Raw genomic sequence first — 16913 nt, forward strand, 5'->3', positions numbered from 1 at the left:
AATTTAACAAATTCTGAAGATAAGAAAATATTAAATTCTCTTCAAAGCCTGTTAGAGCACTGTGAGGAGCCCAGTGAGTAAGGAAACAGACTTTATTGACTGAGTTGACAGTTTCTCAGTAGAACAGTTGACCCAGACACTTCCAATGACACTTTCAGAAGTAAGACAAAATAATTTTAAGGACACAGTATCTTCCATTTTGATGAAGTTCACTTGCATTCGTTAAGAATGTCTCAGATAACAACAATACCAACCAACCAGAAGTCTCAGAGACTAAACCACCATCCAAAGAGTACACATGGATGGACCAGCTGCATATGTAGCAGAGGATGGCCTTGTTGGGCATCAATGTGAGGAGAAGCCCTTGGTCCTGCTGAGGCTCAATGCTTCAGTGTAGGGAAATGTCAGGGTAGGGAGCTGGAAAGGGTTGGGTGGGTGAACACCCTCATAGAAGCAAGGAAAGAATAGCTGGGATAGGGGGTATGGAAGGGAATCCGGGAAAGGGAATAACATTTGAAATGTAAATAAAAAATCCAATAAAAAGATTTTAAAAAGAATGTCTCAAACAGGAGGTCACGGATACTTTTCACTAGAAAAATCCATGACTTCTTGGTGTCTGTCTTTAAGAGCAGTTTATTTGCTATGATTTGTTCACTTGTTCTTGCCCAGAGAATGTTAACCTGACTTAGAACTCAGTTTGAAGATGATGTAAGCAGTGCTCACACAGTGCTCTTCTTGCTTCTGTGTGGATCAGTGCCATGAACATAAGACCTGGGTAGGGTAGCAAGGAGTGCTGTGAGAAGGGATACCCTTGTCTGCTAAGTGGCTAGCCTTGTCTATCTCTAACTTGTCCAGAATTGGTGCTCTTTGCAGCACTCCTTGCTCAAATCCTATCTTTACATACAACTCCACCACCTTCCCATTTCAGGAGAATATTTAAGATTTCAACAAGAAAATCATCTATTGTAACAGATACTGCCTAAGCAGATGTATACCATTTTTTGGATTCATGTAAGAGGGACTGATGCAGTGTTTTGCTTTTCCTATCTCTTTTCTTATTTTAGAATGAATTCCAGAAGCAAATACCTTTCAAAAACAAGAGCAGACAATCTTTGGATTTTAGTACAATGTAGATTCTGATCAGGGTTCACCTAGCTCCACCAAGGGAATGTTGAGATAAGACCCCTTAAAAATTAGTCAAGGAGCAAGAAAGAGTTTTCTTGCTTCAACTATGAAATGTATGAATATGGCCCTTAAGGAGTTTTTAAAAATCAAGTGTGGATCTACTTAGAGCACAAAAGAGCCCAAAATTGATCCCTTCATTTGCCAAGATAGTGGGAGAGGAGGGATCAAAGATGGAGGGGTAATGTTGGCTGAAACTCATGCCTAAATCACACTTCATAATTTGGCCAGCTTACCCATTTTTGTAATCCAGGCAGATATCCTCTCATAAAAAAAATTCAGTATCAAAATGACAAGGCAGTTCAGGCATGATCCAGAGAGAGCAGTGGCCAGCTGTGGGGTGAAGAAGGTCTTCACGTTCTTCAGGGAGGTCTCGTTTTCCATGAAGCTGGCAAAAGTGACAAAGACTGACAGGCGGTACACGATGATGGACACCATGCTGCTGAGGAGGAGAGCCATCTGAGGGGAGAACCAAGACTCACTGGATGTGCCATTTCCCCCATTTTCTTATGTTCACACAGCAGCTCCTTGGGCAGAGTAATTTTCCGTACCATAGAGGCAACAGATAGGCCATGATGAGGTAGAAGACTTAAAGAGAAACTATTCGGTGGCTATGGGTTAAACATCAACTAGGAAAAATGTGATGGAACATATTGTCAGCTTGATAAGAGACAGCCCTGTGGACATGTCTGTGGGTGGGTTTATCTAGATTAAGTTACTTGAGGTGGAAAGAGCCATTTTAACTATGGGTGACACCACTCCATGGGCCTGAGAATTGGGCAGAAATATAAAAAGGAAAGTGAAAGTGCCTGCATCTATCTTTCTTTGCTTTGTGACTGTGCATGCAACATGACCTGCTGCCTCATGCTCCCATTGATACATGTGCTCTGCTGTGGTGGGGTATGTTCTTGAACCATCAACTAAAATAAAAATAAACTTCTCCCTTTAGTTGATTCTTGTCAGTTATTTTTTCATAGCAACATGAGAGGTGACAACATATTTATCCATTTCATTTATTTTTTTCTCACAGAATTTACAAATGACAACCATATTTTTTAATCTTACTCCTGGCATGGTATGTTTTTATATAGTTTTTGAAGTCAATCTATTATCTATCATTTATCCTTTGTCTGTCTGTTTGTCTGTCTATCTATCTATCTATCTATCTATCTATCTATTTATCTATCTATCTACCTACCTACCTATCTACCTACCTACCTACATACCTACCTGTCTAGATTGTGTTTTATCAATATAAATTATCTCTTAAGGTTTTAAAGAAAATAAAAACTAAACCTGAACCAGAGAATGTGGCCACAAATGAATTTCCCTTTCAGGGAAAATCTGCCAGAGCACTAGGCTTTAGTGACATAGTTCCCACATGAGTGTATACATTGTATATTGCAAAGCAGTGTGGCTCTATATCAATTCAATGACTGGAAAACTATTCTAAAGTTGAGGAATCAAATTAAATTGACTGATAGGCAGAAAAGCTAAAACAGAACAACCATTCTAGGACTATGCTCCCTCATTAGTTTCTCAGAATTTAGACTGAGGTACCTATTTGTACCCCCTTTTATTCATTTTTTCTTTTAAAAGTTCTTATGTAAGCTAAAAATATATGCCAAACAACTCTTTCAAGATATAAAATATTTTAATAATGACTGTTTAAAAGTACAATCTATATACACAGAAGAAGATAGTAAATTTGTAGTTTAATAGTTTACACCTCCATTAGACATTCTCCCACTCCTCTTTCCCAAGTTAAGGCTAACTGTAGAGTATACACAAATTAGGAAAGGTAAGAAAATGAAAAAAAAATCTTGCTGGTAAATTAATGTGTTAGTTATAGATGTGGAGAGAAACCAACACCCTCACCACAGGAGTTGCCTTTCTCAGATTTTATTCTGCTTATTTTAACAAGAAAAAGAAGTTTCATAGTTTACTGCTCAGTAATATGTGTAAATACTTTAAAAGAAATAAAGGCCAATGAATAATGTTGATAACACTAACCAGAGACTGCAAGATGAATGTGACACTCTTCTTTTGTTTCAAGGTATCAGTTAATGAAACTTACAGGAAAGGGCTGTGAAGCCAGGGATCCCCCTATATCTTTCTACAAATTTCAATATTGGGAAAAGTCTATGTGAATTATGGCAGGCTTTGTGTAAGAGGTATAGGCAATGTAGTAAGAATTAAACATTCTGAGAACTGATGCAGAGAGAGCTGTGGAGATAACTGTAGTTCATAGATGACTATGTTTATAGAAATGATAAAGAATTACAAAATGGTGCTTACCCAGAAGGCCACTGTGGTCCCTGACACAAAATACCATGGGATGCGATGGCACAGAGGCATATGTGGCTCCATCTCCTGTAATATTAGAAAAATAACAAAGTAACACTTTGTTCTTTCAGTTGAGACTCCAAATGACAGTAGGGATATTAAGGATTATACTGAAGGTAGAGCTCACATAGATGACTCTCTAGTCACATAACCCAAAGACAGCACTTTCCCTTAACTAGTAGGTCATCAGACCTTGAGTGACATTTCACCTAAGGTAAGAGAGATGATTTAGGCAACCTGCTTCCTAAGTCCTGAGTTGCCATGACCTCCAGGGCCTGACAGAGAATAGATAAAACCCAAATCTAGCCACTGAGATACAATGAGACTCAATTTAATTCCATCTCAATTGTTTCCTACTTGCTTTACAGCATATGAAGTTTCTGTTTTATTACCCCAGAAAACTCTTCTACCTCAGTCATCACAGGTGTTAATATACAAAATAATAATTGGACCAACTAACATTCTGAGCCACAGTAAAACATATTTTTATTCGCAAAGTAAATAAATACTGTACAGGAAAGTTGTCAGGAGACATGAAAACCATGAAATTCTATAAAAAACAAGACTCCACATTTATCTTTGTGTTGGACATTTCCTGAGGTGAGAGGCTTTCTAAGAGTTTCATGGATACACTGGCTGTGCACACATGGTGTACACGAGATCCTTTACACTATGTTCTTGTGTGCACTCAGCTAGTGACCACTCTTAAATCCCTATCTTAATACAAGTACTGTTTAAGCTTTACAAATTATCTTATTTCTATTTGCGTTAGCTTCTATTTTCTCATCTAGCAACAAAATCACCTATTCAGTGTTCTGATGTATTGGATTTGCTTCAAAAGCAATCTAGTGACAGGATGGTGTAGAGTAGTCACAAATTGCTGTCTATAATGTGAAGATGCAGTGTTGGGTGGCAGGTCCACCCATGGGTTTAACTACAGCTTTCTATTTGTCACTGTGTTTGAACATTTTCATATATTTGAAAAACATAGAAATTTTATGAATTTATTTGTATGCCGATGAGACACTTTTCTAGGGCAGCCAATAGTAGAGGGTTTGTTAGGATAAATTTCTGCTCCACATCTACTGTACCTTTGTCACAGGATTCATCTTCTTGTGTTTACACATAGCTTCAAATTCAGGCCGCAGCTGGAGTTGCTGCTGTTTTTCTTCAAAGTCGACCAGATCCCATTCATACTCAAGCCTGGCTTGACGTTGTTTCCAAAACTCCAGAAACAGTGTGACTTCAGGGGAGGAAAGCATCAGGTGAAGGCATCAATAGATGCACAAACAAAAGACAGCAAACCTAGTGGCTGGAGGGGTGGCTTGCAGTTTAGATGGCCTGTTGCTCTAGCAAGTTTAGTCCTCAACACCTACATCTGGAGGTTCACAACATCCTTTAACTCCAGATTCAGGAGATCCAATGTCACTTAGTACTTCATTAGACACCCAATATCTTGCACACACATGTGCATTTATGCACATTTGCACACAGAATTAAAAATAATAAAAATAAATATTAAAACAGGAACTTTCACTTCTATTGTTAATCACTTTGTTTGCAAAGCAGTTCACATGTTGTCAGTTGGAAATGGCATTCATTTTTGATGCTGTTTATCAGTGATTACTGATGAGACACTAAGCAATAACATAGAAATTATTAAGAAAATCCTAGTTAATTTCTCAGTATTAAAGCTGTAAATTTCCAGATCATCTACCCCCTCATTCTGTCATCATATTTCATCTTGACATCAGCTAAACATTAACAATAGGTATATATTTTAGAAACAGTATTTGGTGACTTTTAGGCTTACTGAACAGTTATACCCCTCTTATGTCAAGATTGCTGTTCTAAGGAAAAATTAAGAAAACCAAATAACACAGACAGGGACAAAAGATTTCACATGATGGAAAAACAGGCAAAGTATATTACACAAAATAGAAAAGATCCATTCTTACACCCAAACTACAGTCATGATTTCTATGGGTTTCTTGGATTATATAAATCCAAAAGGATCTCAAGAGTTGAATATCATTGGAAAGGAATTTCTGTAATTTATAGAGACCCTTTGCTTGAATATTTTAGACTGAACTTAAATGAGATTTAAGTACAAGAGAACTGCTGGACACCATGGTGAATGGTATAGGCCTGTCCTCTCGGCTGATTGGGGACTGAAGCAGGAAGCAAGTTCAAGGGTCTGCTTTGGTTAGACTGAGTTCAAGACCAGTCTGGGAAATTTCCTGACTCAGTATTAAAAAGCAAAAATAGTTTCAGGGATGAAGTGAAGGTACAGACTCCTGACCAGCATGCCCAAAAAGCTAGGTTCAGTCCTGTGTGTGTGTGTGTGTGTGTGTGTGTGTGTGTGTGTGTGTGTGAGGGGGGGGGGAGGGAGTGGAGTGTATGGGAGGGAGGAGTAGGGGAAGAAGAGATAGAGGCAGAATCAGAGATAGAGAGAGGAAAAGGAGGAGGAGAAGGGAAGAGAAATAGAAAGAAAGAGAAAACAAAAAAGAGAGGAAGAGAAAGAAGAAAAGAAGGGGCTGAGGAAAGTCAGCATTAAACACATATCTGAGCATACAATGTGTCCAACCCTAAAACTTTGGAAACTAAAGTCATGGAGATGCTTGTTCTAAAGTAGCAGGTAGATCAGTGACCATAGTCATGTGTACTTGCATTGGAATAAAGGCAGATCATGGACACATGTCAACCTCTGCATGTAGAATACTATCTACCCTATGGTAGACACTGTAGAAGCTGACAAATCACAATCAAGACTGTGTAAAATGAAACCACTGCATTTCTGACATAAACCATGTGTGGCTACATATCCTAGGTGAGCTACAGAAACACACATCTTAAGAAAAGTTATATAATAAAGGTTATCCTGACCTGAACAAAAGATCAAATGTAAGTGATAAGTTTAGATATATCTGCAAAATATGGTGCAATTGATTCCTTTGCTTGTTACATAAATTCTAGCAAAGAGTTACAACATGAAAAGTGCTTCCAGTGGCAAATAAAGTTCAATGATTAGTGAATATCAAAAACACTGGAGATGAAAAAGTACACATCAAAACCAGAATGAGATGACATCTTATTCACCACACTACATATGACCAAAGAGCCTGCCAATCTTCTGGCATCTCTGGTGTTGAGCAATAAAACCTAAATGTGATCAAGTCCAGTTTTATGTAAGTCATATAAATATATAGCAAAGCTTTTAAGTTGTACATATATATTCTCTCTGCAAATTCACATGCTAAGAATTATTCTTAGAAGATTGTTGTATAAGTATAAAAAGATATTTGTTTCAGGAGTTGTGGACATAGCCCAATGTATAGAATTCTGGCCTAGAGTACACTAGTCCCTGAGTTCTGTCCCTAGAACTACATAATCTTAGTGTGTTGGTAGACACCAGTAATCCTAGAATGTAGCAGGCAGAGGTAGGAGGATCAGGAATTCAAGGTCACTCAGCCACACAGAGAATTCAAGGCCAGCATGTACTTTATGAGATCTTGTCTTGAAAAAAAAAAAAAAAAGCAAAGTTTATTCCAGTTGTTTCCAGTGGTAAAAAGAAAACAAACCAACAACAATTTCCCAAGTTATACAACAGATTAGACACAATGTGATAAATTCATGAAATGTCACACAATACAAAGAAAACTCTTTTGGAGGAGACCTTGTACTTACCCCAGATCCCCATGAAGATTGCAAAGAACACAGTTGACTCATTATCAAACAGATGGGAGAACTGTAAAAGCAACAGCACCATAAAAAATTGCTATGAAACACATATCCACAGAGACAAGGTCCCTGACTTTATCCCCTCCCACATTGCACACTTACCTTTGAATGCAAACATGTGGTGTTCAGTCTCCAGTAATCACACACTTCATCACAAAGTGGGCACATGATCATCTGACCTCCAATGTTAGGGTCACAGATTTCAGTGCTGTTCAGAGAAGTCAGATAAAGTGCAATGTCGTTTAAAGTGAAAAATCTAATCAACTCTACTCAGACTGCTTAATAAGCTTCCACTCATAGCAAATGTGGGAATGAAGAAAATGCTTCTATAGTGGCTTTAGACATATTTGAGGAGATGGAGTCCCTGAAGTGCACTTGTTTTTTAACAGCCTGATGTAGAAGACCTGAGCAAGATCAAGCCAGATAACATCCCAGGCTGGACTGGGAGTGAGCGCCCATGAGGTCCTACCCCTAGCTGAAGAGCTATTGACAGCCGGTGCTGGGAAACGGAGAGTCGATTTTTTTCGGGAAGGTGGCCCCCGAGAGACCACGTACTTCAGTACATGGTCTGCAGGCATGCACATGAGGTCAATAGCAACTGAACTCATGGGTTTCAAAATGAACTCAGAAAATAGTAAAGAAAAATGACAAAATACCAGAGGAGGAACTGAAGAGAGGGGTGGATTTTGTCAAATCATGCACAAAAATTTTCAAGCAAGACTGCAGATGCTGGTGAGGTTTCGGAGAAAGAGGAACACTTCTCCACTGTTGGTGGGGTTGTAAACTGATACAGCCACTCTGGAAATCAGTCTGGCGATTCCTCAGAAAATTGGACATAGTACTACCTGAAGATCCAGCTATTCCACTTCTGGGCATATACCCCAGAGACACTCCAATATACAACAAAGACACATGCACCACAATGTTCATAGCAGCTCTATTTATAATAGCCAGAACCTGGAAAGAACCAGATGTCCTTCAGTAGATGAATGGATACAAAAACTGTGGTACATTTACACAATGGAGTACTACTCAGCTATCAGAAACAATGACTTAACCAAATTCTTAAGAAAATGGTTGTATCTAGAGAATATCATCCTGAGTAAGATAACCCAGTCACAAAAGAACAGACATAATATGCAGTCACTGATAGTGGGATGCTAACCCCAGAGGCTCGGACTGCCCCAGAAACAACTCACAGACTGTGTGAAGTTCAAGAAAAAAGAAAAGAAAACAAAACAAAACAAAAAAACATTATGCTCAATCCTTACACACCAAGAAAACGTTGACTAATTCCGGGTTACATCCTGTTTTACATGTACTTTTTGCTCATTGTAACTAGTAAGACCTTAATGCAGAGTATCAAACCTTAAAAAAAAAAAAAAAGAAAAAAAAAGCCAAGTCCTTAAACAATTGTATTTGTATACATTTATGCAGAAATGTTTACAATTTTTTTTATCTTTGTTTTTTAAAATAAAGTTTTTAAAAAAGAAAATAATAGAAAATTCTCTACAGCTAAATACAAAACATCATATTTCATTTCAAAATTAAAATAGGATCATATAAGATAAACTACCGCTTTTCCCTTTACAATTTTATTCCAAGTGGCAGAAATTTGATAAACTCTCTATTATTTCATGGTTTTATACAGGGAACATGAAGGACACATACCTAATCCAGAGAAATCTTAGGGTAAATAACAGAATTTGATATTTGAATGGTTGTAAAAAACCTGTGAATTTACACAAACATTTCTTTGGGTTCTTCAGCTTGTGATAACACAATGTTGGCAAAGTCTCCCAAAATAAAGAGAGAACTCAAAACTGTTGGTTTCCAGATCTAGCCTCAAGGAGCCCTTGCATTTTACTCATGGGAGGGAGAAAAGCAAAACAATGGTTTATTTGATTCATTAATATGTACTGAGAAGTTGTAGTCATAGGGTTTTGGCATACATTTGTCAAGCACTGTATTTAATAAAAAAGATTTTAAAATCCCTCTCCAAAAAAAAAAAAAAAAAAAAAAAAAAGAGAATATATGAAGTTAAAGCCAAAACAATAAAACGGCAGTTTCCATAAAGTCCCTGGCAAGGAGAATACTACTTGTACCACAGGATACATTTTGAGGTAAATATGGGGAAAATAAGGAGGGTACAGAAGCTGACACAGAGGCAGTCTCTACGAGTGCCAGTCTCTTGTGCTCACCTAGTTTGGTTATTTTCCATCGATAACAAGCCGTAGATGAAGCAGGCTAAGCCAACCAGAGCTGCAAACAACAGCATTTCTGTGTAATATCCGAGAAATACAAAATAGATACCGATTTTTTCTCCATAATAATTCCTGTGATAAAGAGTCAAAATCAGAGGCTGGGAGAAAACCAGGGGCCACGTGGCACTGGCTCAACTCTGGCAGGCAAAGTTTACAATAATAGTGCTTAAAAGAAGTAGCCCATGTAAGAAGAAAGCCACTAAGATAGAATTAAATGCTAAATAACAACACATTGAGAAATTAGGAATTTTAAGTTTTCATGTGTTTTAAGTAAGTTATTGGATAATAAATAAATTCCAAAATATCATATAAAGAAATGTGTCTGGTAATCATTGGCAAGTTAAATTGGCACATATAATTTGTGTGAACAATGATTCATTTGTTCAGTTGAAGTGGGTGCTGCAGTGGCACTCAGGTATGGCTGCAACCCTTGCACCACAGGGTTAGGGATGAGAGCTTGTGTTTACTTTCCCTCTTACCACATGTATTCCATCTGACACAGACCTATATAGGTCCTTTGCATGCTGCCATAGTCTCTGTGAGTTTATATATACATCTGTACTATGATGCTTACAAACTCTTGTTTCCCTAGTATCCTCCATTGCCTCTGACTCTTAAAATCTCTGTTTCCACTTCTGCAGAGTTCCCTGAACCCCAAGGGGAGGGATTTGATGAAGACATTCCACTTAAGACTGAATGTTTAAAGATATCTCATATTGTCCAGTTGTGAGTCTGTATTTGTTCTCATTTATTGTGGGAAGATGGTTCACAGATGATGGTTAAGCAAGAGACTGACCGATGAATATAGCAGAATGTTGTTAAAAGTCATTTTATTTCTCTTTCTTCAGATTTCCCATAGGCTGACCTATCTAGCCTCAGGTGCTTGGTCACCTCGCTGGTGTTGAGCTTGGATTCCCTCTCATGGAGTGTATCTCAGTTGCAATCAGATCATGGCTGGTCCCTTTGACAATACTATATATAGTTTTTAAATTGCTACTTTCATTTCCCTTTCAAATTGAAAAAAATAATACTTCTTGTTGTTAAGAAGCTGAAAGGCCTAGAGAGTTTAATTATTATTAAAATAGTCTTAATGTGGGAAATTGTTGAGTCATTTTCTAAATGGGATCAAATGAGAATATATTATATTAATGAAATAAGGAAGCATGTTGTCTTAGTTAGGGTCTTATTGGTAAGAAGGGACACTATGAACAAAGCAACCCTGCTAAAGGCTAACATTTAATTGAGTTTGGCTTATAGTTTCAGAGGTTTATTCAGTTATCACCATGGTGGGACACACAGCAGCATGTAGGTAGACATGGTGCTGGAGGAACTGAGGGTTCTACATCTTGATCCAAATGCAGTTAAGAGAACAATATTTTCCAAAGGCAGTCAGAGAGAGATGATTTCAAAGGCAGCCAGGAAGAGGCTCTCTTTCACACTGGGCAGAGCCTGAGCATAGGAGACTTCAAAGCTCATCCACACCATCATGACACACTTCTTCCAATAAGGCCACACCTCCTCCAATAAGGACACACTTTCTAATTGTGCTAGTCTCTATGGTGAAACATTCAAATATGTGAATCTATGGTGCCCAAACCTATTCAAACCACCACATTCCACTCCCTGGTACCCATAGGCTTGTAGTTATGATATAGTACAAAATCCATGCATTCCAATTTCAAAAGTCCCCATAGCCTATCACAGTCTCAACAACCTTTAAAAGTCTAAAGTTAAAGTGCTTTTTATTAAACTTTAGACTTGATGAATAAACTTAAAAGTACAGGCTAACAGTATGTGTAAATTCTATACTGAGTGTCCTAATACTAGGTTGCACAATGGCCCTCATCTTGCTTTTTATCCATTTGTTATTGTTCTTTGAGAATTTCATACATGTATATGTACATTCTGGTCATTATCATTCTGTTCTCTAAATCTTCATCCAAACTTTACCTTCATCCAAGTTTCCTTTCTATATTCATGGCTTCATTTTTTGTTTTGTTTGGTTTCCTGAGACTTTCATTAGCCCAATTTCTAATTATGTGTGTTTATGTGTCTGTGTATATGTACACAAGAGTGCAATATGCATGGAAGCCAGAAGAAGGCACTGGACACACTCAGCTGACTTTATAGGTGGCTATTTCCTGATCCTACTCAGAGATGAGTGCTGGAAACTGAACTTGTATCCTCAAAACTGAACTTGTGTCCTCAGAATACACAGTTGGTGCTCTTAACTGCTGAACACAGTTTTTGATGTTGTTTTGGCACAGAATCCTACAAAGTTTCTATATGATTATATGAGTTATTTATACAACACCATTTCTTATTTTGTGTGTTGTGTCTGATCTGAGAATTATACTATGACATCTATTCTCTTATCTGTATGTATGTATATATACCAGAAACAGTCTGGATACATATATTGAACCTGATCATTCATTTGTGCCAGCTTCATTTACTCACACAATACATGAACTTTTTTCCTACATGGGCTTCTCAGCTGAAAATCAAGCCATTGTTATACACGAGTATATTTATGAGCTCCCTATTTTATGATATACTTACTCACTTGGAATCAATTTTAAATACACAAAAATTTATAACAATAATTTTAAAACATCCACATACACCCTTTGAGTTTATTATTTTCTGCATATTGATTGTATGTATGTTTTTAAAAATTGAGATTATAGAGTCAAGAATTTTACAAGTCTCTTGAGATTAACACACCAGCATTCACATGTCAGTTTCTCCTGTACTCAAACTTCTACTCTGGGAGTAAAACAAAATTAGTACAGGCAAATAAAATAAAATGTAAGCACATTGAATTTTTGAAAAAAAACCCGCATCATTTCCATGTTCAAGATGACCCACACAGCATTTTAGTACCATGACCAAGTAAATGTCTCTTACAAGACAAGAATTAGTCTGTTCCAGCCTATCTAAGTGCTAGGTCCTGACACTTAATGGCTATGTTTCAAACTTCCTCTCATAGATCATGGCAATAACTATCTGCTTCTAAATGAACAAATGATAGTAAAGAGAGAGGCTGTGAAATATAGTGAGTAACAAGGGCAGTGGACATAGTAACCAGAGGTAAATCTGTGTACAAAGACGATATGATTGGCGTCTAAGAATCACATTGCGGAATGAACTTACCGAATCAAATGAAAAGGTTGCTCCTTGTAAAAGTAGGAAAATCGAGCCCAGTTCTTGCAAAGAACATACCTTTCGTTGATGTGAGTAGTTTTTGATGGCTTCCAATACTGCCCCTGCTCACAGTCAAGGAGGGTAAGAAGAGAAAGCAAGAGACACCAATGGTTAAGGGTGGATGGGAGCTCTCTGGACAGGTGGTCAATGGGCAAAGCTTATACTATCATGTACTGATAGATTTCTGATTCCTTTTCCACTCACACAAAATCATTTACTACAGTTCTCAAAACCACAGTCCCAGTGATTTACTAAGTTGGTCTAGGAAGCAAAGTTCCACTTACACAAGTAACTATTTAGCCTATTTAAAAAAGATATGGACATGAAAACTTCTGAGGCAGTGAGGAGTGAGTACTCAGCTTCTACTTTAATGCAAGTGAAAATTCTGATGAGGTATGACATTTTATGTCATACTAATTCAAGCTTTCTGTTCTGTGCACAACATGGTTGTTATTTGAGAAATAAATCTTAAAGACAGTGTCCTTAGGGTAGCATTTGGGGATGGTTTTAAACACTATCCTAAAAAACACACACACAAAAAATTCACCACTTAAAATTTTTCATTCAAAACAGATATCAAAGATGGTGGAGTCAACATGCTCTAAAGACAACTTGTTACCACTCATTCCCTGTGAATAGTAAAGGCTGTTTTGAAAGGCTGGATGTCCAGATGAACATACCCTGGGACAGGGCACTGGGCTAAGAACATAAGTGCCCTACAGGTAAATATATGAACAAAGATCCTCAGAGTCTTCAAAATATCACTTCTATAAAGTGTAAAAAAGGTAAAAAAAAAAAAAAAAAAAAGCACCTTTGTAATGAAAGATTGGCAAACAAAAAGCTTAGCAAAATGTGTATTAACATAACCAGATCCTTCTTTGTTTTCTGCCCACTTATTAGTATCTTGAATCTGTAATCCTCATACATTTCTGCATCCATAGGATGAAGACTATGGACATCTTGGGGTAGATATGTTAAAAAAGGGTATGCAGCTTCTCCACCCTTCCATTAAAATTTCGCATGCTTGATGAAAGGGAGAAGTCTTATACAAAATTGGTACTGTAACCTATAGAAAACAGGTGACAGTCATCATTGTAGAACCATCTTAAAGTCACATTTCACAATATAGATTGGTTCGTTGCAGTTTAAGTCATGTGAAGTTTGGCTAGGGTTTTAAAAACCACTTCTAACTCAAGAGATGGAAAGGGTGGGGACTCAAGTGGGAGGAGAGGTGGGAGGATCTCAGAAGACTTTGGGGAAAGGAAAACCATAATCAGAATATAGTGTATAAAAATCTTTTTTCAATGAAAGAAGAAAAATAGATAAAACATCACTTGAGCAGAGTAACTGTCAAACCATAAGCACTCAAAATAGAGAAAATGTTTCTCATTTGTTCAAATGGAAATATTTGTTTCTTCTCAGGACTGAGGGATACGTTTCTTACAGGAAACACAGCAATGAGATCCAAAAGATGGTTTCAACACAGTGAATAGATATCTCCAACCACATGGTTTCTACCACAGGGAAACTGAATGCACTAAACCATTTTAGTTTATGCAAATATTTCTCTGGAAAGCCCCAGGTTGCCAAGCTATTTTCAGGTTTGACTAACTGGACTCAATGTCCAAACAGTCACTTCTTTGGAAAATACATAGGGCTCCACATTTTTGTGCAGTCAGTTATCAATCCCAATGTAAACATCTTTGAAATTTTGGTTGTTGATGAGAAAATACTTCTAATGACTGACATCCTCAGCATTTAGTGCACATGTACATCTATCTGTCTCTAGGGAATCCATGACCTCTGAGCTTGGATTTGTTGTTGTGTGAAAGTAATACTCCACAAAATGCTTTCCATGTGATTGAAACCAGTTCTCCATTTGGTGGATGAGTGAGTGCATTTATTCTTTGAAAAACTCACAATCTATATGAAAAGACATGATTGAAATTTCTATGTCACCCACTTTTAAAAATATAACTAGTATTTCCAAAATGGATCCTTAAGAAAATAGTATGAGCAAATAAAACTGGCTGTTAAAAAGACTCCATTTGAAATGTCGACATAAAGAGTCCTTGAGTGCACTTCAGCCTTGCTGGTGCAATTCTCAGGCTGGAAGCAGGGACTCTGGAAAGTTTCCCATCACAAAGGAGAGATAAGTAATTCATAAGAAAAAGAAACTGAATAATTATTCCATCCTCCAGGGAGCTGATCTCTGACTGCGAGAGAGGAAATGGGCTCTGCATTACGAGGTCTCTGATACTCACATCGTGGAGCGGGTAGGCAGATAAATATGTGTTCGTGTTCAGCAGTCTTTCAATTCCGATCTTTTTCTTCCCCTCTTCTATCCCAAAAGGGCATCGTGACAGAATATAGTAAACCTGCAAGGTAAGTGTGCATGGACCTCAGTGCGTTAACTCCATGAGTACGAATGTAGGGATTCAGCACACTAAACCAATAGGCTAAGTGTAAAAAGACCTCAGCATCTTGTGGAATTTTATGCTTTTCCACCCTTTGAAATCCAAAAGAGAACAGCATCTATTCTGAATGGATATGGGTTCTGACTACTGGAGAATGCTTGTATCTTTGGATTGTGAGAAGATATCGATTGAAGAGTTATTTAGAATTGGCAGGTTTTACATTTGTAGATTCTGACTATACCCCATTGCTTTGCTGGAGGACATGGGTGGATAAATTATCATTTATTTTTCTTCTTTGCCTCTCAAATTTCTTTTAGAATCTTGTGTGCTATGATTCTTTACTAAAACTAGCATTTCAAGTACCATTATTAAGAGAGTTCATTTAGAGAAATAGAGGACCAAATTTGATATGTGCCTAGGCTGTTATCTATATTTCTCCAGCCAATCACTCTGGTGATATATATGCTCTTTGCCTCACATTAACTTGTTAAATTTATTAACTTAAGTTGGTCATATATCTTCTACTGCTTTCTAGTCACCTCTACCCACTCTTTTTGGTGTTTCCTGTGATTGTACTTTTTAATCAATCTATTCTGATTTGCCCTCCAGCAGCTTGTCAGAATGTCTACTTTTCCAGCTTGCTAAATTTGGTCCTCCTATTACTGTGTTAGATATGCTGGCCAGCCATCTTCTTTTATATTTCATCTCTTGAAGACTCATTGCCTATGGTGGATATTGTCTGATTGGATGATATTGCCATTGGATGATATTGGGTTGTCATCATTCACTCTGGTAATCTGTTTTAGGGACACTTAATATTCAGCCTTACTAACATAACTTGATGGTTATGAATCAATGATAAAAATTGTTTCATATGATTTGAATTATTACCTTAGAAAATAGTCACTGAGAGAAGAACTACCTCAGGCATTGACAAAGTGGAAAACCTAAGCTAATGTATATTGGAATATGCAGTAAGGTGGTGGCAAGATTTTTACAATATTGTCAAAGAAATCTTGACTTGGCTAAGAATCACTTTGTTTGTGGAGGGCAAGCAGCCAATACAATGGGAAGAGAACCTAGACAGATCTGCACCTATTGGGAGAGGCAGAGAAGACTGCGCTTCTCTAGGCAAAGGAAAAGAATGTCCAGGAAGTTTCTATGCAATGAGGGGCTGCTATCCATGCTTCTGTTCACTGGGGATCAGGGTTGCCTGTGCTCAGATTCCTGTGAGGGACAGAGAAGCAGAATCAGGTATGTAGGATTAGCCACCAAGGGTTCTGTTCTGATGGGTGAAATAGTTTTGATATCTATTTGTGAGGCAAACCACGAATATGCAAGGAGCATGCTGGCCTGTTCCTATAAAGTCACAACAAAGTGAGAAACGTGAGCATGAGCTCACAGGTTCAGAAGAACTGAACTTTCTATGATGTCATAAAGAAATTCATTCTCATACTCCCCCCCCCACCCACGAGGACATTCTTTAAAGAAAAATGTGCACATATAAATTTATTTTTCTATGAGAGGAACAAAAATCTAAACAAAACCCCAAGCGAGTCTCTTGTAACTGTTGGTGCTGGGGTGTTCAATATTTTTAGCCCCATCTCTGATAAGTATAGGAAGCTGGCAATGGACAAACTGAGCTGAGCAGCTCAAGAACTGGGTATTACTACAGCTATCACTTCAGATTGTTCTAGAGAATAAAGGTGAGGTGTATATGACCAGGTATATTTTAGGTCAGCTGAGGGAGAATGGC

The 16913-nt window shown here is 37.6% G+C and overlaps 1 protein-coding gene across 2 annotated transcripts in view; it reads right to left on the minus strand.

Annotated features, from left to right (window-relative positions):
- The window catches only part of ANO5 (anoctamin 5), a 66486-nt gene that overhangs the window by 19877 nt on the left and 29696 nt on the right, over positions 1 to 16913 (minus strand). For both annotated transcript variants that reach the window (XM_080908970.1, XM_080908969.1), the window contains exons 8-15: positions 15005 to 15118; positions 12690 to 12802; positions 9471 to 9605; positions 7372 to 7477; positions 7216 to 7276; positions 4620 to 4771; positions 3481 to 3555; positions 1419 to 1641 (exon numbers count right to left, since the gene is read on the minus strand). In XM_080908970.1, the coding sequence (XP_080765096.1) occupies positions 1419 to 1641; positions 3481 to 3555; positions 4620 to 4771; positions 7216 to 7276; positions 7372 to 7477; positions 9471 to 9605; positions 12690 to 12802; positions 15005 to 15118 (979 nt within the window). The remainder of the gene's footprint in view (positions 1 to 1418; positions 1642 to 3480; positions 3556 to 4619; positions 4772 to 7215; positions 7277 to 7371; positions 7478 to 9470; positions 9606 to 12689; positions 12803 to 15004; positions 15119 to 16913) is intronic.

Source organism: Micromys minutus (assembly GCF_963924665.1).
Source record: "Micromys minutus genome assembly, chromosome: 32".
NCBI classification, from domain to species: domain Eukaryota; kingdom Metazoa; phylum Chordata; class Mammalia; order Rodentia; family Muridae; genus Micromys; species Micromys minutus.